At 48.7% G+C, this 23,823-nt stretch overlaps 2 protein-coding genes and 1 non-coding gene across 3 annotated transcripts in view; 2 read left to right on the forward strand and 1 right to left on the reverse strand.

Annotated features, from left to right (window-relative positions):
• Nucleotides 1-890, forward strand: part of CMTM7 (CKLF like MARVEL transmembrane domain containing 7) — a 48,040-nt gene extending 47,150 nt beyond the window's left edge. Inside the window, 1 exon segment of the mRNA XM_055557238.1 lies at nucleotides 287-890. Within this exon segment, the coding sequence (XP_055413213.1) occupies nucleotides 287-297 (11 nt within the window). The 3' untranslated portion in view covers nucleotides 298-890.
• Nucleotides 354-22,662, forward strand: LOC129635510 (CKLF-like MARVEL transmembrane domain-containing protein 7). Its single transcript, XM_055558574.1, has 6 exons — nucleotides 354-459; nucleotides 3,921-4,066; nucleotides 12,742-12,915; nucleotides 16,686-16,784; nucleotides 20,381-20,462; nucleotides 22,059-22,662. The coding sequence occupies exons 1-6, from the start codon at nucleotides 354-356 to the stop codon at nucleotides 22,067-22,069; spliced, it is 618 nt and encodes a 205-aa protein (XP_055414549.1). The 3' UTR covers nucleotides 22,070-22,662.
• Nucleotides 12,600-12,672, reverse strand: TRNAG-UCC (transfer RNA glycine (anticodon UCC)). Its single transcript has one exon. It is a non-coding gene; the product is annotated as a tRNA-Gly (tRNA).
• Nucleotides 22,663-23,823: the final 1,161 nt, after the last annotated feature.

Below are 23,823 nucleotides of genomic sequence, written 5' to 3' on the forward strand. Positions count from 1 at the left end.
GAGAAAGTTAATAGGTAATGTCTAAAAGTGATACATCAATCAACGTTGATATAAATGTTAAATTTATGGAGGAAAACCCGAAGGAAATAGCTGAAGGAGTTAAAGTACCTCTGAGAAAGAAGCCTGGGGTGGGGAGGAGCGGGGAGGGGAATCTTTTATTTCGTTTTTACAAATGGACTAAAATAGCATAAAGTATTGGTGTGGGCGGAGGAACGCAGCGCATGCGCAAGCCCTGGGGCAGCCCTGAGGACCCGGCCCCCTCAACCCTGCCCTTCCCTTCCCCCAGACGCCGCCTGACGCCCCCAGGGACCCCCAGCCCTGTAGGAGGCCCTGCAGGACGTGTGACCCCGCGGATGGAGGGTCATGAGCTGGCGACCCCAGAAGAAACCGGGGTCTCGGCCTCGCACCGGATCCCCCGGCTGGTAGGCGCGGGAAGGACTCCTTTCGGCTTCCAAGCGGGTCCAGCCTCTCTCTCCAGCCTTACACACTTCATCAGAGAATATTCCTCCCTCTCTGGGAAAGAAAAGCAACCGCCAGGAAAATCTGATCTCTTCCTCCAGCTTAAGAACTGCCTCAGGGACTGATGCCCACCCCACCCCCGCCCCCACCCCCCACCTTTAAGGTGATGGGGGGAGCGGATTCTGAATACTCTTGTGCAGCCTGTCCCTCTCTCCAGCCCTCGGGAGGAGCACTGCCTTAAATTCTCTTCGGAAAACACAGCCATCATCTTATTTATCTCGCTTGGAAATCCGGTCTTGAAGGCACCCTCTTCCTTAAAAGTGAAGCCTCGTGGTAGCACCATGCGGTCAGCCAGTCACCAGCTAGGAAGGTGTCACGGGCCCTTTCCCACTGTGTATGTGTGTTTTTAAATAAAATGTTGACTTGGCCAATTGCAGGAGTTCTTATTAAATTAGAAGAAGGCTGTCAAACCAGAGTGAAACACGTGCTACCTGGGAAACCACTAGGTTCCTGTGCCCACCGGAGGGGAGAGGAGGAAAGAATGCATATCATCCTGGCCTCAGAAGACTTGTGTATTTTCAAAGTACACTGAGGGTGGAAACCAGCATAATTCACATAAGAGTCAAAAGCAACTTGGGCAGCCTTAAGAAAGCAGGAAATTCTGACACATGGTACACCATGGATGAACCTTGAAGACATTATATTAAGTGAAGCGAGCCAGACATGAAAGGACAAAATACTGTATGATTTTAGTTACATGAGGTGCCTAGAGTAGGCAAAATTCACAGAGACAGAAAGTAAAATGGCGATTGGTTGCCTCCAGAGTCTGGAGGGCGGAATTGGGAGTATTTAATGGGTAGGTACAGTTTCTGTTTGGGAGGGTGAAAATATTCTGTTCTGGTTGGGTCTTCCTTGGCAGGCAGTCCAGTGGGTAGGCTCTTTGCTTCCACTCAGGGGCTGCAAGTTTGATTCCTGGTTGGGGAACTAAGAACTCATATGCCACCAAAAGAAAAAAAAATACATTCTGGAGATGGTGGTGACGGCTGCACATTAATCTGAATGTAATTAATGCCTAAAAATTGTTTAAATGGTTAACTTTTCTGTTATGTATATTTCACCAAGAGTTTTTCTTCTCTTAAAGCAAAGCAGGACCTTCTGTCTAAGGCTCCTAAGTAACTGACGAGCTTCTTGGGAAATGGAGAAAGACAGAGACGCCCACCTACAGCCCAGCAGAGGCCAGCACCCTGTTCTAACAGCTAAGCCTTCTTACAGGTCTAGAGAATACAGGTCTGTCATCTCAGGGGCAGTGCCCACGAGTAAGCCAAACTCTGCCCCCACCACCCCAGCTCCTAGCGCAGGGAGGTGACCCACCAAGCAGTCCCAGCCAGGCAGGACCAAGCAGAGATATGAGAGGAGGGACATTTGGACCCATAGTGGGAGGATGGTTAGGACTCCTCGCTTCCACTTCAGGGGGCATGGGACCTGTGGGGACCTGCCCCAAGGACCAAGAGCCAGTTTTCATTCATCATGACCACTGCAGGCCTAGGAAAGGGTGTTGACACCAGGGACCCTGGGAGGTGAGACCAAAGTGGGTCGGCCCACATGGTCTCCCATGAACAGGCGGCAGAGCCCTGGGGAGGGACCTGGAAGGTGGGGTGGTGCCCTCCATCAGGCAGGCCTCTGCACAGACGTTTCTCACCATCCACAAGCTAAAAGACTTCTGCTCAGTGAGGCTCCCAGGTGTGGCCACAGAACTGGCCCTTCAGGGGCCCCATGAGGAAGCCCACCTGTCCCGAAGGCCGGGCAGAGGAGGGGGGAGACCCCAGGAGAAAACCAAGGGCACATGAGGTCAGGGCTGGAGATGGGGTTTGAGTCCAGGTCCTCACCCTGGACCTGGAGGCTCAGCCTGGACTTGAAGGCTCCGTCCTCAGCCTGAGCCTTCAGTCAGGATGCTCAGGTGACCCAAAGCTGGCCCACTCCCTGTGCCACCACCTCCCAAGCCTCGTCCCCAGCCTGGGTTGCTACCTTCTGTTGCCATGGAGATATTGCAGGCCTTTGGGTCCCACTTCTTCCCCACTGTAGGGCGGTTTCTGGACTGTAGCAGTGAACAGGGGCTCACAGAGGTCAATTTTTATTTTAAATTTTTTAAAGTTATCCTATTTTTTAAATTAACTCATTAATTTGGCTGGGTCAGGTCTTAGTTGAGGCACTCGGATCTTTTCCTTGCACACTCGAACTCTCTAGTTGTGGCATCAAGGCTCAGTAGTTGCAGAACACAGGCTTAGTTGCCCGAGGCATGTGGGATCTTAGTTCCCCAACCAGGGATTGAACCCTGGTCCCCTACATTGCAAGGCAGAATGTTTACCACTGGACCATCAACGAAGTCCCTGGATGTTGATGTTCTGTTGAAAATACACTCCTCTGTAATTGATGACACTGACAACGGGAGCCCCTCACACAGCCCTAGGAGAAGGCTGGCCTTGCACCTTGGCTGGTCCAGGGAGACACCAGGAATGGGAGGTGAGCTTCTGAGAACCTTCCAGGATATCCTGGAAGAGCCAGGCTTCCTCCACCTCCAGCCACCAAAAGCAGGTAGATGAATGAACAGAAGAGGCTACAGCCCCATGTAGCGCCTTCCTCCAATTGGCATGCTGTTCCAATTAACGTCATTACTCTTATAGACTGACTTCATTATAAGTCAGTGTTATAAATGTAAATGAATAATTTATATGGATGTCATATTTTCAGTTTTATATAATGGAATTCGATGTGGTTTCGATTGACAAGGGGGACTTCGCTGCTTTAAAAAAAAAGGCACCCCTGGAGCTGAAGGGAGCTGCCAGCCTGCCCACTAGACACCAGACGAATGGACAGGGCGACCAGTCCAGGTTGGAGAAGGCAAAATAGCAGGAGAAACTTCCTCAGGAGGCCGCGGTGACCATACCTGGTGCCGCTGAACCTTGTCCTAAGGAGACTGAGGCAACTGGTAGCTTGTTGGGGATTCACTGTCAAAAAGAGACCATGATTAACTCTATATAGAGTTGTACAAAAAAGGAAAGGCTAGTATGAAGTGTTGCGCCGCCGGATTCAGTTCTGAAGAGGGATTAAACAGTCAATAGCCAGAAAGCTATTGATCTGGTCGAAACTATCAAAAAAGGAAAAAGAAACGCCAGGCCGGGGATGCACGTGGAGGGGCGGCCGCAAGCGCCGCCGGGGTCGCCAGAAGCCCCACGTGACTGAGAGAAGCAGAAATCTGGATTTTTAGGCCAAACAAAACTTGCGTGGGCTGGCTGCAGCTGGTTTGCAGAGCACCCCCGACTCCTAGCGGCAGTCCTGGGGCAGGCAGGGGAGGGGCGGGGGCGCAGGAAGTCAGCGGCTTCCTGCGCCCGCTCGGGCGGAGCCCTCCCCGGGGAGCGCCTCTGGGCGTCGCCACTGCTCCCCGCGGGCTCGGTTTCCTTCAGCGGAGAAGCACCCGGCCCCGCCGGTGGCTGCTCGGCTCCCCGCGCCCGCAGCGCCGCCTTCTGGTGGCCGTGGGGAGCGCCGCTGCCCGGCCCGGAGAGCCGAGACATCCGAATCCAGGGTTCGGGATCAGAAGCACAACTTGCAGGTTTTCTTGGAACCTCAGGCACTCAGACGCATCATAATTCCCTAGTTAGTGATGCTCACGCGCTGATCACTGGCTTCTGACCACATTTAACTACACGCTTCTCACCCCATCCCCGCTCCTAGTTCTCCTGTCTTTCGAAATCTCCATTCACCACACCTTTGCTTTTCTTACCACATAATTCTAGTTTCGCTCGATGTATTGCCTAAAAAGTGCAGATAAGTATGGCAGTTCTTTATAATTAACCGAAAAGGACCCCATGCGGTATGTCATCCTTTCACTGTGTTGCTGTAACAGACACACCACCCCCCGCCCCCGCCTCCTTTCAAGCAACACTTAGCAGCCTCTCGGCCCTTTTTCGCACCATCTCTTAATCCAGACCAAGGACCACGTGTCTGCCCCGCAAAGGCTGTGACCAGTTTCACTCCAGCGCAAGCACAGAGCTGGGCCGCAGGCTTCACTGACAGCTTTTGACTGCCACACCAGAGCTTTCCTGTGGACCCCGCCATGGGTTTGCAGCCCGCAGTTAGGAGAGTTCCTGCCCGTAGGGGGATGCTGGCTAATTGGACACAGCAGTCAGTGGATACATTTGTCCTCCTCACCGGAGACAGATTGGCCTGTGTTTAACCGCTCAGTCGTACCGACTCTTTGTGACCCCGTGGATTGTAGGCCGCCAGGCTCCTCTGTCCATGGGATTCTCCAGGCAAGAATACTGGAGTTGGTTGCCATGCCCTTCTCCAGGGGATCTTCCCAACCCAGGCATGAAACCCACCAGGTCTCCTGCATTGCAGGCGGATTCTTTACCGTCTGAGCCACTAAGGAAGCCCAGACTGTCCTGAGGCAGATTTTATACAGTGTCTCCCATGGGACCCTGCAAACGATCACACAGGGTGGTCCATTCGGCAGCTTCCTACTGGCTTCAGTGCCCAGGTAGGTGGTCCATCTGGGTCTGTGAGTACAAGCCAAAAATAGGCCACAGCTGCGCCAACTAACTGCCTTACTCAGGGGAGACCTTGGAAGACAGTAGTGAAGGTTGCTGACCCCAGTGGTTGGAGCTCGGAGCATCTGACTCTTCCAAGGAAAGAAAATAGCCTGGAGGGAGTGGTGAGCGGCCAGGGACATCCCCCCACGGCCCCCTGCAAGAAGTGGGTGGGCAGAAAGCCACCACGATTCTCAAATGAGCAAGTCATTTGAACAAGAAGTGAGTCACCTTCCAAATAAAATTCCTGGGTAAGGAGGCCACTGAATGCCAGGAAGAAGGCAACCCAGGAAAACCGCTATACAGATGAATCTATTTTACAATAGCCAAGACAGGTGATTGACAGGGTTAAAAGGGGCGGGCAGAGCGGACCAGAGGAGTCGTGAGCCTGCGCGTAGGAAGCAACGCGAGAACCTGGAGTGAGTCCGCGAGGCCTGTGCGCGAAGACCTACTCGGTGCGAGCTGACTGCCCTCAGACCAGGTGAACCAAAGCCATGGGACAAGCAGGGACAAAATTCAGGTATGGATCGGCTCTCCGGATTCACCCCACCCAGGGGGAAGCCCTGCATATTCCTGAACTTACGGAATACTGGCTGTAGTTTTGCGGGGGGTTCTTTGGTTGGCTTTGGTCTGGACTGTGCTTGCCTCTCTTTCGTAAGAACCTGCTAAGGGTCCTCTAAGGGTCACATGCAAGTTCCAGGAAAGGCGTTTCCCTGTAAAGTTCGCCGAGCATAACGTTTGAGACAGCGCCTTCTTCCTGGGAGAAGAAAGGGTGCACGATCTTTTCACCTGAGGTTTTGGATGGCCAGGGGTGCAGCACGGAGTTTCCACGCTTCCTTGGGAGCTGCACCCCCGCTGTCAGGCCGATGGAAGCCGGGAGCTTTACTCTGGGTGCTTAGGGAAGAAGGTGGCCTCGTTCATTTCCGCCACGCTCGACGCTTCCAACGTGGACGGAACTGCCACTTCCCTCATACCTGGCTCTTAGTCTTCAGTCTGAGGTATGGCTAACAGTGTATTTTTTAAGTGGGGGCGGGGGTGGCGGCGAGTTTGCGTCTACCTGGCGTAGCACACAATACACTCATGGCCCTGAATTCTCCAGTGAGAGAGCCTCAGTGTTTGGACACAACTTGTTATCATGTGAACTGTTGGTGGGTGTGCAGGCGTCTCTATAACGGCTTCACAGGCCAAACGCTTTTGCTGAGTGACCCACGCTCCCCTCAGCTGCCTTCCAAGTAGCCATCTTGAGAGCTGCATCACAGCTCAAAAGAGACGTTTCACAATCAGTTAACAAGCAACTTGGTAGTAACCACAAATTATGGCAAAAATCCCAGCTCCACTGGCCCCTTTGCATATTGTCTAATGAGAGACAGTACATCCCAAACCTGGGAATATTCCTGTAACCTCCACCCCGAGACGTCAGACCTGTGGCCGTATTTGAATGAGGGCCCCCATACCCAATAATCTTGGAAGCGCTTTAGGCACTGTACCCTAGCACCTCCTTCAGACCAGTGAGAAACAGGTGCCTGTTACTCATTGCACAGCTGATGGAGGCCTTTTACCATGATGGCTCCTCTGGTTCTCCTGGCCCTCTGAGCTGGTGGTGGTGGTTTAATAAAAAGTATAATAGACAATGGACGTGAGTCTCAGTGAACTCCGGGAGTTGGTGATGGACAGGAAGGCCTGGCATGCTGCGATTCACGGGGTCGCAAAGAGTCGGACACGACTGAGCGACTGATCTGATAATAGACAAACCAGAAGAACATAGAGGTTGAAGAAATTTTGGCCAAAAATATAATAGACAAATAAAATGTTACATATTTAAAGGAGATAGTGTGGCGATTTGACATATGTCTACTTTGTGAATGATTACCACAGTCAGGTTAACACATCCGTCACCTCACAGCTACCATTTTTTTTTTTTTTTTTTACGTGTGTGGTTGAGCTTCTGAATTTGAGAATTTCCTCCTGCCATTGAGAAGGAACTGTGAACGTGACTAACCTCTGGTCAAAACAGCCTCCAACTTGACATCCTGCAAATCTGAACTAAGTTCCATAGGTGGGATGAGCTCTAGGAAGTTCTGTCGTGAAAACACTATGGATCTTGCCCAGTCCCTAAGCCTCTGACTTCACCCACAGGTGTCTTCCCTCATGGAGTGCTAGTCTCATGAAAGCCAGCTGACAAGAAGCAGTGAAGAAGCCCACCCTGCTCCGAGGTGAGCAGGTCCTCTATAATGCTAGAGCCTTTCAGTGAAGGCAAACGGTGGATGGCCTGCAGCAGTGGGTGTCCCATGTGATGAGCTGAATTTCACGCAGAACTTTCTAGTCAGTGCACTGCCCACCCCCGCTCTCCCAGGAATCAGTGAACGATATCTGTGTATCAGCTCATGGACTGTCACTTATGACCCAGCTTTAATGGTCAGGTCTTTGGGCCCCCCAGGACTGGACTCTTAAAGAGATCCCATATATTGGATGACCTCCCCTTGGAAACATAACAGTTTTCAGATTCAACATTTACATCATATGTATAGTTATATGAAATAACCACACCTAGAGAACAGTGTTGAGACAAACATATGTGGAAAAGCCAACACGTGTGGCCATTACCTCTTGCTGCTGTTTAGTCGCTAAGTTGCAGGCGACCCCATGGACTATAGCCTGCCAGGCTCCTCTGTCCATGGGTTTTCCCAGGCAAGAATACTGGAGTGGGTTGCCATTTCCTTCTCCAGGGGATCTTCCTGACCCAGGGATCAAACCCAGGTCTCCAGCATTGCAGGCGGAGCCATCACCTCTACTGCAGACCAATGGACTGTGCTCAAGTCCACCATAGTTGTAATGGAACCACCGTAAAGCTTGAGATGCCTAGTGAGGAATCACTGCAAAAACTTGTATCGTTGGTCCACTATCCTAGAGTCCTCAATGAGGACTTCCACAGGGCCACCTGGTCTGTCTTCACCTATTGACAGCTTGCACAAGAGTGATTGGCCCCTCTGTCTACCTGAGCTCCTAGGCATTCAAGGGCTTTTGCACCTGCTTTGATCTCAGCAGGTGGATGGGTGGATGTTTCATTTTGTTCAAATCTACGTAGATAAACTTGACCACTTTGTCCCAGATATTCTATGGTCACCCTCCCCTGCCCACCGTCTATGCCATTGAAAAGTAGCAACTCCTGGGCCAGAAAGGAAGATGATTTGGACCATCCCTGATGCGGAGATGACACACCTCAGCTGATCACGTGTGAGCATGGCTGGCCCCAGAAGCGCACTGAGGTCCAGGGGAAGTGAGTGACTCTTTTTTTCTCTTACAAACATGGACCAGCAGTTTCAAATGTCCTTCCCCTAATATTCTAGTTCTCATGATGTTGAAAATCTCACCTTCACCTAACCTGCTGCAGGGTCCCAAGGGCCAGCGGCCAATCAAGACAAGCGTGGAAGGTCCTGGAGGTTCATTTCCTCTTATTTTGGGAGCTTATTGGAGAAATGGCTCAAAAAGACTGAGTTAGCACAATAGAAAAATATACTGATTCCAGCTCCTGGGCTTTAAAAATTTTTTTTTATTGGAGTATAGTTGCTTTACAATGTTGTATTAGTTTCTACTGTAAGCAAAGTGGATCAGCTCTATACATATATACATATATTTTTTCTCTTTTTTGCATTCCTTCCTATTTTACGTCACCACATAGAATCGAGTAGAGTTCCATGAGCTATACAGTTCATTCTCATTCAGTTCAGTTGTTCAGTCGTGTCCGACTCTTTGCGACTCCATGAATTGCAGCATGCCAGGCCTCCCTGTCCATCACCAACTCCCGGAGTTCACTCAAACTCAACATCCATCGAGTCGGTGATGCCATCCAGCCATCTCATCCTCTGTCTTCCCCTTTTCCTCCTGCCCCCAATCCCTCCCAGCATCAGTCTTTTCCAATGAGTCAACTCTTTGCATGAGGTGGCCAAAGTACTGGAGTTTCAGCTTTAGCATCATTCCTTCAAAAGAACACCCAGGGCTGATCTCCTTTAGAATGGACTGGTTGGATCTCCTTGCAGTCCAAGGGACTCTGAACAGTCTTCTCCAGATACACAGTTCAAAAGAATCAATTCTTTGGCACTCAGCTTTCTTCACAGTCCAACTCTCACATCCATACATGACCGCTGGAAAAACCATAGCCTTGACTAGACGAACCTTTGTTGGCAAAGTAATGTCTCTGCTTTTGAATATGCTATCTAGGTTGGTCATAACTTTCCTTCCAAGTAGTAAACGTCTTTTAATTTCATGGCTGCAGTCACCATCTGTAGTGATTTTGGAGCCCAGAAAAATAAAGTCTGACACTGTTTCCACTGTTTCCCCATCTATTTCCCATCAAGTGATGGGACCGGATGCCATGACCTTCGTTTTCTGAATGTTGAGCTTTAAGCCAACTTTTTCACTCTCCACTTTCACTTTCATCAAGAGGCTTTTGAGTTCCTCTTCACTTTCTGCCATAAGGGTGGTGTCATCTGCATATCTGAGGTTATTGATATTTCTCCCAGCAATCTTGATTCCAGCTTGTGTTTCTTCCAGTCCAGCATTTCTCATGATGTACTCTGCATATAAGTTAAATAAACAGGGTGACAGTATATAGCCTTGACAAACTCCTTTTCCTATTTGGAACCAGGCTGTTGTTCCATGTCCAGTTCTAACTGTTGCTTCCTGACCTGCATACAAATTTCTCAAGAGGCAGATCAGGTGGTCTGGTATTCCCATCTCTTTCAGAATTTTCCACAGTTTATTGTGATCCACACAATCAAAGGCTTTGGCATAGTCAATAAAGCAGAAATAGATGCTTTTCTGGAACTCTCTTGCTTTTTCCATGATCCAGCGGATGTTGGCAATTTGATCTCTGGTTCCTCTGCCTTTTCTAAAACCAGCTTGAACATCAGGAAGTTCACGGTTCACATATTGCTGAAGCCTGGCTTGGAGAATTTTGAGCATTACTTTACTAGCGTGTGAGATGAGTGCAATTGTGCGGTAGTTTGAGCATTCTTTGGCATTGCCTTTCTTTGGGATTGGAATGAAAACTGACCTTTTCCAGTCCTGTGGCCACTGCTGAGTTTTCCATATTTGCTGGCATATTGAGTGCAGCACTTTCACAGCATCATCTTTCAGGACTTGGAATAGCTCCACTGGAATTCCATCACCTCCACTAGCTTTGTTTGTAGTGATGCTTTCTAAGGCCCACTTGACTTCACATTCTAGGATGTCTGGCTCTAGGTCAGTGATCACACCATAGTGATTATCTGGGTTGTGAATGTCTTTTTTGTATAGTTCTTCTGTGTATTCTTGCCATCTCTTCTTAATATCTTCTGCTTCTGTTAGGTCCATACCATTTCTGTCCTTTATTGAGCCCATCTTTGCATGAAATGTTCCTTTGGTATCTCTGATTTTCTTGAAGAGATCCCTAGTCTTTCCCATTCTGTTGTTTTCCTCTATTTCTTTGCATTGATTGCTGAAGAAGGCTTTCTTATCTCTCCTTGCTATTCTTTGGAACTCTGCATTCAGATGTTTATATCTTTCCTTTTCTCCTTTGCTTTTTGCTTCTCTTCTTTTCACAGCTATTTGTAAGGCCTCCCCAGACAGCCATTTTGCTTTTTTGCATTTCTTTTCCATGGGGATGGTCTTGATCCCTGTCTCCTGTACAATGTCACGAACCTCATTGCATAGTTCATCAGGCACTCTATCTATCAGATCTAGGCCCTTAAATCTATTTCTCACTTCCACTGTATAATCATAAGGGATTTGATTTAGGTCATAACTGAATGGTCCAGTGGTTTTCCCTACTTTCTTCAATTTCAGTCTGAATTTGGTAATAAGGAGTTCATGGTCTGAGCCACAGTCAGCTCCTGATCTTGTTTTTGCTGACTGTATAGAGCTTCTCCATCTTTGGCTGCAAAGAATATAATCAATCTGATTTCAGTGTTGACCATCTGGTGATGTCCATGTATAGAGTCTTCTCTTGTGTTGTTGGAAGAGGGTGTTTGTTATGACCAGTGCATTTTCTTGGCAAAACTCTATTAGTCTTTGCCCTGCTTCATTCCGTATTCCAAGGCCAAATTTGCCTGTTACTCCAGGTGTTTCTTGACTTCCTACTTTTGCATTCCAGTCCCCTATAATGAAAAGGACATCTTTTTGGGGTGTTAGTTCGAAAAGGTCTTGTAGGTCTTCATAGAACCGTTTGACTTCAGCTTCTTCAGCATTACTGGTTGGGACATAGACTTGGATTACTTGGTCATGGTGGAGAGATCAACCAGTCAGTACACGGTAACGATGGGGTAAATCTTCCATGGCAGAACAGTCAAACTGAGACAGAAGGAAAAAAAGCCAGCAGTAACTAAGGACATGGAGAAGGCAATGGCGCCCCACTCCGGTACTTTTGCCTAGAAAATCCCGTGGATGGAGGAGCCTGGTGGGCTGCAGTCCATGGGGTCGATAGAGTCGGACACGACTGAGCGACTTCACTTTCACTTTTCACTTTCATGCATTGGAGAAGGAAATGGCAACCCACTCCAGTGTTCTTGCCTGGAGAATCCCAGGGATGGGAAGCCTGGTGGGCTGCCGTCTATGGGGTCGCACAGAGTCGGACACGACGGAAGCGATGCAGCAGCAGCAGCAGCAGGAACTAAGGACATGCCGCCTTTGTGAACGTTTCCCAAAGTGCGGTGTGAATCTATGTTATTCATTAACCAGACCTCCTCAAAGCAGAGAGATGAACTCAACCTCTGAGAAGAAGGCCTCTTTCTTCAGATTCTTTAGAACTCTATGATTAATATATTTCTTTTCCATCTCAAACAAGGGCTCACACTGACCAAAGGCTTATCTGTACGTGCATAATTGCAAAAAAAACAAAAACACTTCAGCGAATTGTGTACTCAATGCTGACCTGTCAATATGATACATAATTTCTTTGTCTCAAAAATGTATGAAACCGCACCTCTGACTTCTGCTCAGTGGAGGAGTTCGCAGAGTTTCTGAGAATCTGTTTGCCAGGCTATCATCCTCAGCTTGACTCGAATAAAATTCTCTTATCTATCTTCTTTGCTGGATTGTTATTTGATTTCCTGTCAACAGTAACTTACTGTCTGCCAGCTGGTAGGTTATTTGTATGAAGGGACACCTTGGTGGGTCAAAAATAGTCAAGTATTGGCAACTTCCTAGGTCAGCCTAACATGTAAACCTAGGGCCAATATCTGACCGACTCTGGAGGTTGAGCAGATAAGGGGAGTGGTCCTGCCTGGCTCTCTCCAGAATTCCTGCCCTCTCTCTAAGGTTACACCCTGCTGCTGCATAGACTCTTTAGAGCGGACATGCCACTCCCTCCCATCCTCAGTGTTCCCAGGGGCTCGTGCATCAAAACCTTGTCCTGTGGGGAAACTGCTGTTCCCTGCCAATTTGTGAGGAAGTAACCGCAATTGTGGCAGCTCCTCAGTTCCCTGTGGTTGGTTGTGTTCCTGTTGTTTTGTTTTATAAATCTGTCTTATCCCTGTGTTCATTTTATCTTATTTTGTTTTTTTTGGGCATGTGGGATGTTAGTTCCCTGACCAGGGATCGAACCCGAGCCCCCTGCAGTGGAAGTGCAGAGTCTTAACCACTGGACCTCCAGGGAAGTCCGTGTTGTTTGGTCGTTCGTCCCCTGGGTGGGCGTTCCTCTGATGTCTCTGTGTTCCCACCCCAGGCCACGCTGCTGATCGCCTTCATCTGCGTGAGGAGCTCTCTGTGGACGAGCTACAGCGCCTACAGCTACTTTGAGGTGGTCACCATTTGCAACTTGATCATGATCCTCGCCTTCTACCTGGCGCACCTCTTCCGCCTGCCCCGCGTGCTCACCTGTATCAGCTGGCCCCTGTCGGTAAGGGAGTGGCCCGGCTGCGCTCCGCCCGCACGGGTCAGGACGCCGGCTGGGCACTGGGGCCCGACGCCCTTCCAGCCTACCCGCCCTGCCTCCTTGGCTGCTTCAGCCCTGAATTTCCCACTGCTGGGTGGCCCTCTCTGCCTCCGGTCTTACTGGCCTCTAAAACTGACCTTCAAGCTGCAAGAAAGCTGTGCTTCTCATCTTGATGCTTCTTTTCTCAAGTGACAGAAAATGGGCTGTGTGGCGGGTGGGGGGGTGACCTGGAGGCAGAACGTGGAAGGATGAAGCTGATAGAGGTGCTGCGTATTCACACTGTCATACGTATAAGATCTGTCAGCTGAAGTGGACAGGCAGAGTCTGAAGAAAGATATCAGAAGTTGCTAAGGTTTCTTCTTCGCATTATATTATTTTTTAAATGGCTTTATTTACACCTTGGTGACATGTCATACAATTGCCGATTGAAGTGTACAGTTCAGTGGATTTCCGTATGTTTTTAGACTTGTGCAACCGTCACCTCATTTTTAGAATATTTTCATCACCTCAAAAAGAAACCCTGTACCCTTTAGCTGTTACCTCCTACCCCTCATCTCCTCCAGCCCTGAGCTACTGCTGATTGACTTTCTGTCTCTATAACTTTTCCTGTTCTGGAGATTTCATGTAAGTAGACTCATATATGTGGTCTTCTGTAACTAGCTTCTTTCACTTAGTAGAGTGTGTATCGGTTTATCTATTTATAGCAGTATCAGTACTTCATTGCTTTTTATAGCTAACAAATAATCCATGGAAAGGATATACCATAGTTTGGTTTTTGTTGACTTGTTTGTTTGCTGGGGGCGCACCACGTGCCATGAGGGATCTTAGTTCCCCAACCAGGGGTGGAACCCATGCCCCCTGCAGTGCAAGCACGGAGTCCTAACCACTCAGTCACATTTTGTTTATCCATTTATCATTGATGCATATTTGGGTGGCTTCTGCCTTTTGGCAATTGTGAATCCTGCTGCTGTGCACATTTGTATACAAGTTCTGCATATGGACGTGTTTTTATTTTGCTTGGGAATATACCTAAGGGTGGGATTGCTGGGTCACATGGTAACTGTTTAATTGCTTGAGGAACTGCCCGGCTATTTTCCAAAGTGGATGTACCATGTTGCATTCCAGCAGTCTTCCCACTCGTTGTTTTTCAGGATTATTTTGAATTGTTGTATTTTCATAAGGACTTTATAATCAGCTTTTCAGTTTCCACAAAGAAGTCAGCTGAGATTCTAATAAGAATGACATTGAATCTGTAGATAAATTTGGAGAGTATTGCCATTTTAATAATAATATAAAGTCTTGTGATCCATGAGCATAGAAGGTTTTTCCTTTATTTAGATCTTCTAAAACTTCTTTCAACAATGTCATGTAACTTTCAGAGGATGAGTTTTACACTGTTTTTGTTCAGTGTGTTGCTAAGTATCCTACCCTTTGTGATACTATTTCAAATGTAGTTATTAATTTCATTTTCAGATTGTTCACTGCAAGTGGATAGAAATACAATTGATTTCTGTTTATTGATCTTGTATCCTCAATCATGTTGAAATCATTTATTAGATCTAATAGACGGTTAGTGGACTCCTTAGTGTTTTCTATCTATGGGAGCATACTGTCTGTAAAGAGATGGTTTTACATTTGTTTGCAGTCTGGATGCTTTTTACTTCATTTTCTTGACTTATTGCAAGAAATTGAATGTTGAAGTGGCAGGAGCAGATATCATCTTGTTCCCAATCTTAGGAGGAGAGTATTAGGTTTTTATCATTAAATGTAACATTAGCTGGGGTTTTTGTAGATAAGTGTTAGTCATTCAGTCATGTCCAACTCTTTGCAACCCCATGGTTTGTAACCTGCCAGGCTTCTCTGTCCATGGAATTCCCCAGGCAAGAATACTGGAGTGAGTAGCCATTCCCCTCCTCCAGGGGATCTTCCTCATCCAGGGATCAAACCCAGGTCTCCTGCATTGCAGGCAAATTCTTTACTGTTTGAGCCACCAGAGATGATATTGATTTTCCAGGCAAGAGTACTGGAGTGGGGTGCCATTGCCTTCTCCCTCAAATAGAAGAAGTTACCTTTAATTCATTTGTCTATTAAGACAATCATGTAGGGTGATTAATCTCTCTAGGATTCTGTTATTGCACTGATTTTCATATGTGGAACTATCTTTGCATTCCTGGGGGAAATTCTGATTGGCTGTGATGTATAATTCAGTTTACATGTAGCTGGATTTGGTTTGCTAGTCTTTTGTTGAGCATTTTTGCATTGATATTCATAAGAAATATTATTGGTCTGTAGTTTGCTTGTGATGTCTTTGGTTTTGTTATCAAAAGTGTTTCCTTCTCTTATGTTTTTTAGAAAAGTTTGGGAAGAGTTGGTATTGATTCCTCTCTAAATGTTTGTAATTCTGCATGGAAGCCATCTGGTCTGGGCTTTTCCTGTGGGTAGTGTTTTTATTATTCATTCAGGTTCTACTATTTTAGATCTTATTCAGATTGAGTCATTTTCAGTAGCATGTCTTTCTAGGAATATCTCCATTTCATCTAACTTACCTAACTTATTGGTGTACAGCCTATCACAGTATTCTTTTAAAATCCTTTTTATTTCATCAGTAGTGAAGTCTCCTCTTTCATTTCTGATTCTGGCCATTTGAATGTTTTTCCTCTCTTGTTTTTTTCCCCTTGGTCAGTCTAGCTAAAGTTTTCTTTATGATGTTGATCGTTTCAAGGAACCAGCTCTCAATTTCATGGACTTTCTCTGTTGTTCTTTTCTCTGTATCATTCATTTCTGCAGTAATCTCTGTTTCCTTCTTTCTTCTTGTTGTGGGTTCTAGCTTGCTTTTCTTTCCCAGTGTCCTAAGGTGAAGGTTTAGGTTATTCGTTGGAAACCTCTCTTCACTTTTAATATATGCCCTAACAGCTACAAATTTCTCTGTAGAGCGCAGTCCACTATCGGTGGCCCTAAGCCCCAGTTCACCCTTCTGATCTGGTGTTGGTAGGGAAGGGGTGGCATGAGGAGAAGCATCCTCTTGTTGTCAAAAGACAGAGACCCCACCTCCTCCAGGACCTGCAAAGCCCCCATTTAATCGTGGAGAGTGAATGGGGGCATAAAGAGATGGCCCTGTGGACCCAAGGGAAGCAAAGACGGGGTCAGCCCTTCCTGCTGACCCTCGGCAGTCTGGCCTGCAGGCACATTTTCAACAGCCAAGAAGAGGGAAGAAAAAATGCAGGTAGAACTGGGAGGACTGTTGTCTGCAGAATGGGGAGGCCCTCCAGGCAGCCATCAAAGCCAGCACGTTGTGAACCCAGACCTTTCTCTGCAGCAGAAGTGAAGGCACACATCTCTCTAAGGGGCTTTGCTTCTCAGAGCTGGAACTGCACTGAAACGCTCCAGCCTGGAAGTTGCAAGCAGCTCATTTGCTTGTTAGGAGCTTTAGCCGGAGGTCCAGGTAACCATGGACAGCCTGACCTCAGGAGTGCAGCCATCCTTAGGGGACCTGTCTCCTCACCTGAGAAGCATCTTTGTCTTTGCCACCTCTCTTCCTGCTTGCCCAGCGTCTTTTCTCTCCTGCTTGGCCTCATCCTGGCCAGCCGTCCTTTCTTGTTGCCTATGAGCTCCACTGCTCCTGCTGGGGTGTTACCGGGAGAAGAGGAAGTGTCTCCGTCTCCCCTCTGTCCTTCTCTTCTGAGAACCGGGAGTGGAGCTCCCTACCCACTGGTCTGCTTTGTTTCTGCCCCCAGGAACTCCTGCACTATTTAATCGGTACCCTGCTCCTCCTCATCGCCTCCATCGTGGCAGCTTCCAAGAGTTACAGCCAGAACGGACTGGTGGCTGGAGCGGTGAGGACGTCTCCCAGGAGGCGGCAGGGAGGAATTCCTATTCTGAATGCCCACTTTCTTCCTCACAGGGCAGCAAAGGGATTGTTCTCTGGGGCCTTTCTTTCTCAGGATCAGTCTCCACCTTGATCCACCAGCAGCAGTCCCCAGGGAGCCTGAAACTTGGGCCCATGGCAGAGGGTATCAGGTGGTGATGGGCAAGGCTGTGCAAACTCAAATGGCCCCAGCGGCCCAGACCTCTTTCTCTTACAGCCACTCCTTAAATCAGGGGATAAGTAGGTTTTAATTCTCATGCTTGCCCTGGTCATTTGCTCGGGGCTGTCTCAGCCCTGTGCAGGGAAGGGTTCTGAGGCACCTTTGGGGCCCAGGGAACAGTCCTGTGATCAGCTATCCACCATGAGTCTCAGCTTTGCCATTCCTGACTATTCATAGTATTCAGGCCAGGAAATAACACTCCTGTACCTTTCAGAGGTGAAGACTGACCCACTGGCTAACCTGAATAGAAGTAGCATGAAGTGGACAAAAATAGAGCACGGTGGGAGCTATGTGTATTTATCACCCAGAGACGCACAGATGTGTCTATGTGAGTGTGAGTCACTCAGTCATGTCTGACTCTTTGCAACCCCATGGACTGTAGCCTGCCAGGCTCCTCTGTCCATGGAATGAATTCTCCAGGCAAGAATACTGGAGTAGGTAGCCATTCCCTTCTCCAGGGTATCTTCCCAACCCAGGGATTGAACCCAGGTCTCCCACACTGCAGGCACATTCTTTACTGTCTGAGCCACCAGGGAACCCACATGTGTCTTAGAAGCCACATATGGGAAGCCATATTTTTTAAAAGATCTATAGGTTCCTGTCATCTGATTTCTGATTTAGCTTATTGTTTATAGTTTGGAAGCCTGTGGGCTACAACCGATTTGCCTCACTTTTCAAATGAGTTTGAGGAGAAGCTGTCTATGTGGTAGTCACTCACTTCCACATGGAACTCAAAATCTCTTGACTTTGGGCTGAGAGCCAGTGAGTGCCTGGGATTCCACCAAGGGGTGGAGTCTGCAGGGGGCAGAAGGTCAGCAGAGGGGCAGCCAGACCTCTGAGCACTCACACCCCTTGAGCTTAGTCATTCAGTCGTGGCCGACTCTTTGTGACCCCATGGACTGTAGCCTGCCAGGCTCCTCTGCCCATGGGATTCTCAAGGCAAGAATACTGGAGTAGGTTGCCATTTCCTGCTCCAGCGGATCTTCCTGACCCAGGGATCGAACCCTCATCCCCTAAATTTGTGCCCCTTAAGCCCCTCCCATTCCTCTTCCCCACCGTGGAGGTTAGTTTCCAAGAAGAAGCATGTTTCCCACCTGCCGGCTGGCAGATGAAGCACAGAGGAGATTCGTGCCCACCGTGTTTCAAGACCACACGGGCAGAGTCCCACTGGGTTTTCTGATTCAGGTGGCACATGACAGTACCCGGACTCCCAACAGCCCCCACTTGTCCTCCACCTGTCCTGTGGGAACCAGCATGGACCTGGAGAAGCCAGAAGAAATGAAAAGATACAGTCCCTGCTGTATGAGAAAGTGATGCTCTTGCTTAGGAGGCCAGGGCCATGAAACAATTAACACACAAGGCCCTGTCGTCCAGAAGCACATTATGTAGCCCTGTAATAAACTGTTCAATTATGCGTGAACAGTTGGGGAGCAGGACAGTGTATAATGTGCTAATTGTGCAGAACAGACAATGAGAGGCCGGGACAGGCTGTAATAGGCTGATTATGTGGTGCAGACAATTGGTACAAAAGGAACCAGGGAGATGGACAAGGGGGAAGAGGAGGCTGATGGGGGCTGGGAGGGCAGCCACGTGTGGGAACCAGCAGGCAGGCAGGATAGTCCTGCACTTAGGTTGGCTGCTGTGGGCCATTCCTGCTGGACCTCCGGGAGCCCCTGGCCATGCACTTTGGGGGGCCTGTGGACACCTGGGCAAGGTGAGCAGAGAGGAACCCTGGGCTCAGACCTCTGGTCTGGCCTGGCTGGCTCCACTGCCCTGGCTTAAAGAGTTGACCTCCCATTCCTGCTTTCTTGAACTGCAAAAACATGGGGGGGAAGGTAACAGCTGCGCTCCCATCTGGCAGAGCTATGAGGCTAAAGGAAGCCACGCATGTGAAGGGCTGATGAAGTAATGCCCCATCAGCGTTAGCACTTGCTGCTGCAGGTGCTGTTAACCAGAGGTCCCCAACCTCTGAGATCTAATGGCTGATGACCTGAGGTGGAGCTGACGTAGTAATAATAGAAATAAATGTAATGTACTTGAATCATCCTGAAACCATCCCTCTTCCCTGGTTCGTGGAAAAATTGTCTTCTCTGAAGCCCAGCCCTGGTGCCAAAAAAGTTGGGGACCTCTGGGACAAGTCGCGCGAGGCTACAGGCTTCCAAGTTCCAGGCAGACACACCTGAGTCGGTGTCTGCTTCTCACTCCATCATTTAATATTCCTCCGTGAGGTCCTTTAAAGTGTTAGTGAAGTTGTTAGTCACTTAGTCATGTCCGCGGAGAAGGCAATGGCACCCCACTCCAGTACTCTTGCCTGGAAAATCCCATGGACGGAGGAGCCTGGTGGGCTGCAGTCCATGGGGTCGCTAAGAGCCAGACACGACTGAGCGACTTCACTTTCACTTTTCACTTTCCTGCATTGGAGAAGGAAAGGGCAACCCACTCCAGTGTTCTTGCCTGGAGAATCCCAGGGATGGGGGAGCCTGGTAGGCTACCGTCTATGGGGTTGCACAGAGTCGGACACGACTGAAGTGACTTAGCATAGCATAGCATAGCATAGTCATGTCCGACTCTTTGTGACCCCATGGACTGTAGCCCTCCAGGCTCCTCTGTCTGTGAAATTCTCCAAGCAGGAATATGGGAGTGGGTAGCCATTTCTTTCTCCAGGGGATCTTCTGACCCTGGGATCGAACCTGGGTCTCCTGCATGGCAGGCAGATTCTTTACCATCTGGGAAAGTGAAGAAGCTAAAGAACTTCCCCACCAGGGAAGCCCGGGAGGTCCTTTGCCTACCACAAATGAGAAGGCTGCACAGGGGTGGGTGCTCACAGCGGAACACGGGAAGGACAGGCACGCTGCTTGAACTTACTTCAGCCTAATGTTACTTAAATATGTGTAAACCTGACACCAGGTATGGGGCCTCAACTTCTGGCTCCAGCACAGCTGGGAAGCCAGACAGAACAGAAAGCCTTTGTGGATGAAGTGCATATGATGCTACCATACCAAGATCCATTTGAACACTGAATGTTAAGAACCCCAAATAAAATGTACTGTTCCTCCTTTTCCTGTCTTATTAGTCCAGGATAAAGAGCGGGGCACGTAGTTGTCTGGAGAAGAGGTGAGGGGTGGTGCCCAGAGGCCTGGCTGTGACCCAGTTGCTGGCCTGACCGGGGCCAGGGCATCACCCCTCTGACTGCGTGAGGACAGGTGGCCAGGTCAGATGAGTGCCTGGGCTCCCTCGCGGCCACAGCCAGTACAGGAAGCAGGCACAGGGAGGAGCTGCCGGAGGGGCTGCCCGCGTGACTGGCCCTTGCCCTGGGCACCTCCTGGCCCCTCTCTCTTGTGCAGGTCTTCGGCTTCCTGGCCACCTTCCTCTGCCTGGCGAGCGTGTGGCTGTCCTACAAGATCTCATGCGTGACCCAGTCCACAGGTGAGTTCTGGTCTGAATACAGATGACCAAGAAGGTCCCTGTGCTCAGGAATGGGAGGACATGAGCTCTGGAGCTTGGCAGTAGGGGACCACTTACAGAGCACCATGCTGTCTCCATGGTACCCAGGGTCACCCCAACATTCTCATTCTCTTGATGGCAAAGCGTTTTCTTTAAATGAGTTTCCTAATGACAAAAATAAAAGGTAGTATATTTAGAAAATAGAAATAAGAAAAAAAAATTTTTTTAATAAAAACCATTATCACACTACCAAGAAATAGCACCTGCTGGGTGTCTGTCCCTTCAGCATTTCCTTGCTCTGAATTCACAAAGAGAGAGATGTGCCTTTGTTTTTTGGGCCATGCCATGCAGCTTACAGGATCTTAGTTCCCTGACCTGGGATCAAAGCCAAGCCCCCTTCAGCGGGGGTGCAGAGTCCTAACCTCTGGACCGCCCGGAAAGTCCCAAGAGATGTGCATTTATTAAAGGATCAGACTTCATGTATGATGTTGCAAACTGCTCCTCTGCTCCTACCCAGACCCTTATCGGTCACTTGCTCCACATTATTAAGTGTCCTGCTCTGGCATCCATCAGGCTCGGTGGTGTTGCACTGGTCCCTTTGCATGTCAGCATTGTAGTTTACTGAACTTGTCTCCTATTTGGGCACATTATATATATATATAGTTTTTTTTAATTAAAAATTCTTTTCTACTCAACAGTGCTGTAATGAACAAATGAACATCCTTGTAAATATACCCCAAGACACATAACCTAATGTTTTTTCACCTTTAGAATAAATTCCTAGAAATAGGATTGCTGGAAGTTGAACCAGTTATACTTCTTTCTTTGAATCAGCACTCTTTGCTCATTATTCTTTTCTTTGTTTTTAAAACATACATTAAAAATATCAAAGCACCTTAGAGAGGGCTTGCCACGGTAGAGCTGCAGTCTCCTTCTAATAGTCTCACTGGCAAAAAGCTAACAGAAGGCTGGGTGGACCGAGCCAGTCACCAAGGACCACGGTAGTAGGATTCCCTTTAGGGAAAATGTCCAGAATAGACAAATCCACAGAGACAGAGAGTGGAGTACCGGCTTGGGGCTGGGGGCAGGGGATACAGGAGTGACTGCGTACGTGTTTGGGGCTTCTTTTGGACACGATGAGACTGTCCTAAGATTGTGTGGATGGTTATACAATTCTGTGAATATAGTGAAAACCACGGAATTGCACACTTTAAATGAGTGAACTGTGTGGTAGATTAATTATATCCCTGTGAGGCTGTTTAAAGAAAGAATGAATGACGAAAAAAGAATGTGAGAAAGTTAATAGGTAATGTCTAAAAGTGATACATCAATCAACGTTGATATAAATGTTAAATTTATGGAGGAAAACCCGAAGGAAATAGCTGAAGGAGTTAAAGTACCTCTGAGAAAGAAGCCTGGGGTGGGGAGGAGCGGGGAGGGGAATCTTTTATTTCGTTTTTACAAATGGACTAAAATAGCATAAAGTATTGGTGTGGGCGGAGGAACGCAGCGCATGCGCAAGCCCTGGGGCAGCCCTGAGGACCCGGCCCCCTCAACCCTGCCCTTCCCTTCCCCCAGACGCCGCCTGACGCCCCCAGGGACCCCCAGCCCTGTAGGAGGCCCTGCAGGACGTGTGACCCCGCGGATGGAGGGTCATGAGCTGGCGACCCCAGAAGAAACCGGGGTCTCGGCCTCGCACCGGATCCCCCGGCTGGTAGGCGCGGGAAGGACTCCTTTCGGCTTCCAAGCGGGTCCAGCCTCTCTCTCCAGCCTTACACACTTCATCAGAGAATATTCCTCCCTCTCTGGGAAAGAAAAGCAACCGCCAGGAAAATCTGATCTCTTCCTCCAGCTTAAGAACTGCCTCAGGGACTGATGCCCACCCCACCCCCGCCCCCACCCCCCACCTTTAAGGTGATGGGGGGAGCGGATTCTGAATACTCTTGTGCAGCCTGTCCCTCTCTCCAGCCCTCGGGAGGAGCACTGCCTTAAATTCTCTTCGGAAAACACAGCCATCATCTTATTTATCTCGCTTGGAAATCCGGTCTTGAAGGCACCCTCTTCCTTAAAAGTGAAGCCTCGTGGTAGCACCATGCGGTCAGCCAGTCACCAGCTAGGAAGGTGTCACGGGCCCTTTCCCACTGTGTATGTGTGTTTTTAAATAAAATGTTGACTTGGCCAATTGCAGGAGTTCTTATTAAATTAGAAGAAGGCTGTCAAACCAGAGTGAAACACGTGCTACCTGGGAAACCACTAGGTTCCTGTGCCCACCGGAGGGGAGAGGAGGAAAGAATGCATATCATCCTGGCCTCAGAAGACTTGTGTATTTTCAAAGTACACTGAGGGTGGAAACCAGCATAATTCACATAAGAGTCAAAAGCAACTTGGGCAGCCTTAAGAAAGCAGGAAATTCTGACACATGGTACACCATGGATGAACCTTGAAGACATTATATTAAGTGAAGCGAGCCAGACATGAAAGGACAAAATACTGTATGATTTTAGTTACATGAGGTGCCTAGAGTAGGCAAAATTCACAGAGACAGAAAGTAAAATGGCGATTGGTTGCCTCCAGAGTCTGGAGGGCGGAATTGGGAGTATTTAATGGGTAGGTACAGTTTCTGTTTGGGAGGGTGAAAATATTCTGTTCTGGTTGGGTCTTCCTTGGCAGGCAGTCCAGTGGGTAGGCTCTTTGCTTCCACTCAGGGGCTGCAAGTTTGATTCCTGGTTGGGGAACTAAGAACTCATATGCCACCAAAAGAAAAAAAAATACATTCTGGAGATGGTGGTGACGGCTGCACATTAATCTGAATGTAATTAATGCCTAAAAATTGTTTAAATGGTTAACTTTTCTGTTATGTATATTTCACCAAGAGTTTTTCTTCTCTTAAAGCAAAGCAGGACCTTCTGTCTAAGGCTCCTAAGTAACTGACGAGCTTCTTGGGAAATGGAGAAAGACAGAGACGCCCACCTACAGCCCAGCAGAGGCCAGCACCCTGTTCTAACAGCTAAGCCTTCTTACAGGTCTAGAGAATACAGGTCTGTCATCTCAGGGGCAGTGCCCACGAGTAAGCCAAACTCTGCCCCCACCACCCCAGCTCCTAGCGCAGGGAGGTGACCCACCAAGCAGTCCCAGCCAGGCAGGACCAAGCAGAGATATGAGAGGAGGGACATTTGGACCCATAGTGGGAGGATGGTTAGGACTCCTCGCTTCCACTTCAGGGGGCATGGGACCTGTGGGGACCTGCCCCAAGGACCAAGAGCCAGTTTTCATTCATCATGACCACTGCAGGCCTAGGAAAGGGTGTTGACACCAGGGACCCTGGGAGGTGAGACCAAAGTGG

Source organism: Bubalus kerabau, chromosome 20 (assembly GCF_029407905.1).
Source record: "Bubalus kerabau isolate K-KA32 ecotype Philippines breed swamp buffalo chromosome 20, PCC_UOA_SB_1v2, whole genome shotgun sequence".
NCBI classification, from domain to species: Eukaryota; Metazoa; Chordata; class Mammalia; order Artiodactyla; family Bovidae; genus Bubalus; species Bubalus kerabau.

What these genes read in the sequence shown, in the direction of transcription:
- LOC129635510 (XM_055558574.1), top strand. Translation starts at nt 354, where the DNA reads ATGGAGGGTCATGAGCTGGCGACCCCAGAAGAAACCGGGGTCTCGGCC. An exon ending in TCCTTTCGGCTTCCAAGCGG is followed by an intron (nt 460 to 3,920) that starts GTCCAGCCTCTC and finishes GGTTTCCTTCAG; the next exon opens with CGGAGAAGCACCCGGCCCCG. An exon ending in GTATCAGCTGGCCCCTGTCG is followed by an intron (nt 12,916 to 16,685) that starts GTAAGGGAGTGG and finishes TTCTGCCCCCAG; the next exon opens with GAACTCCTGCACTATTTAAT.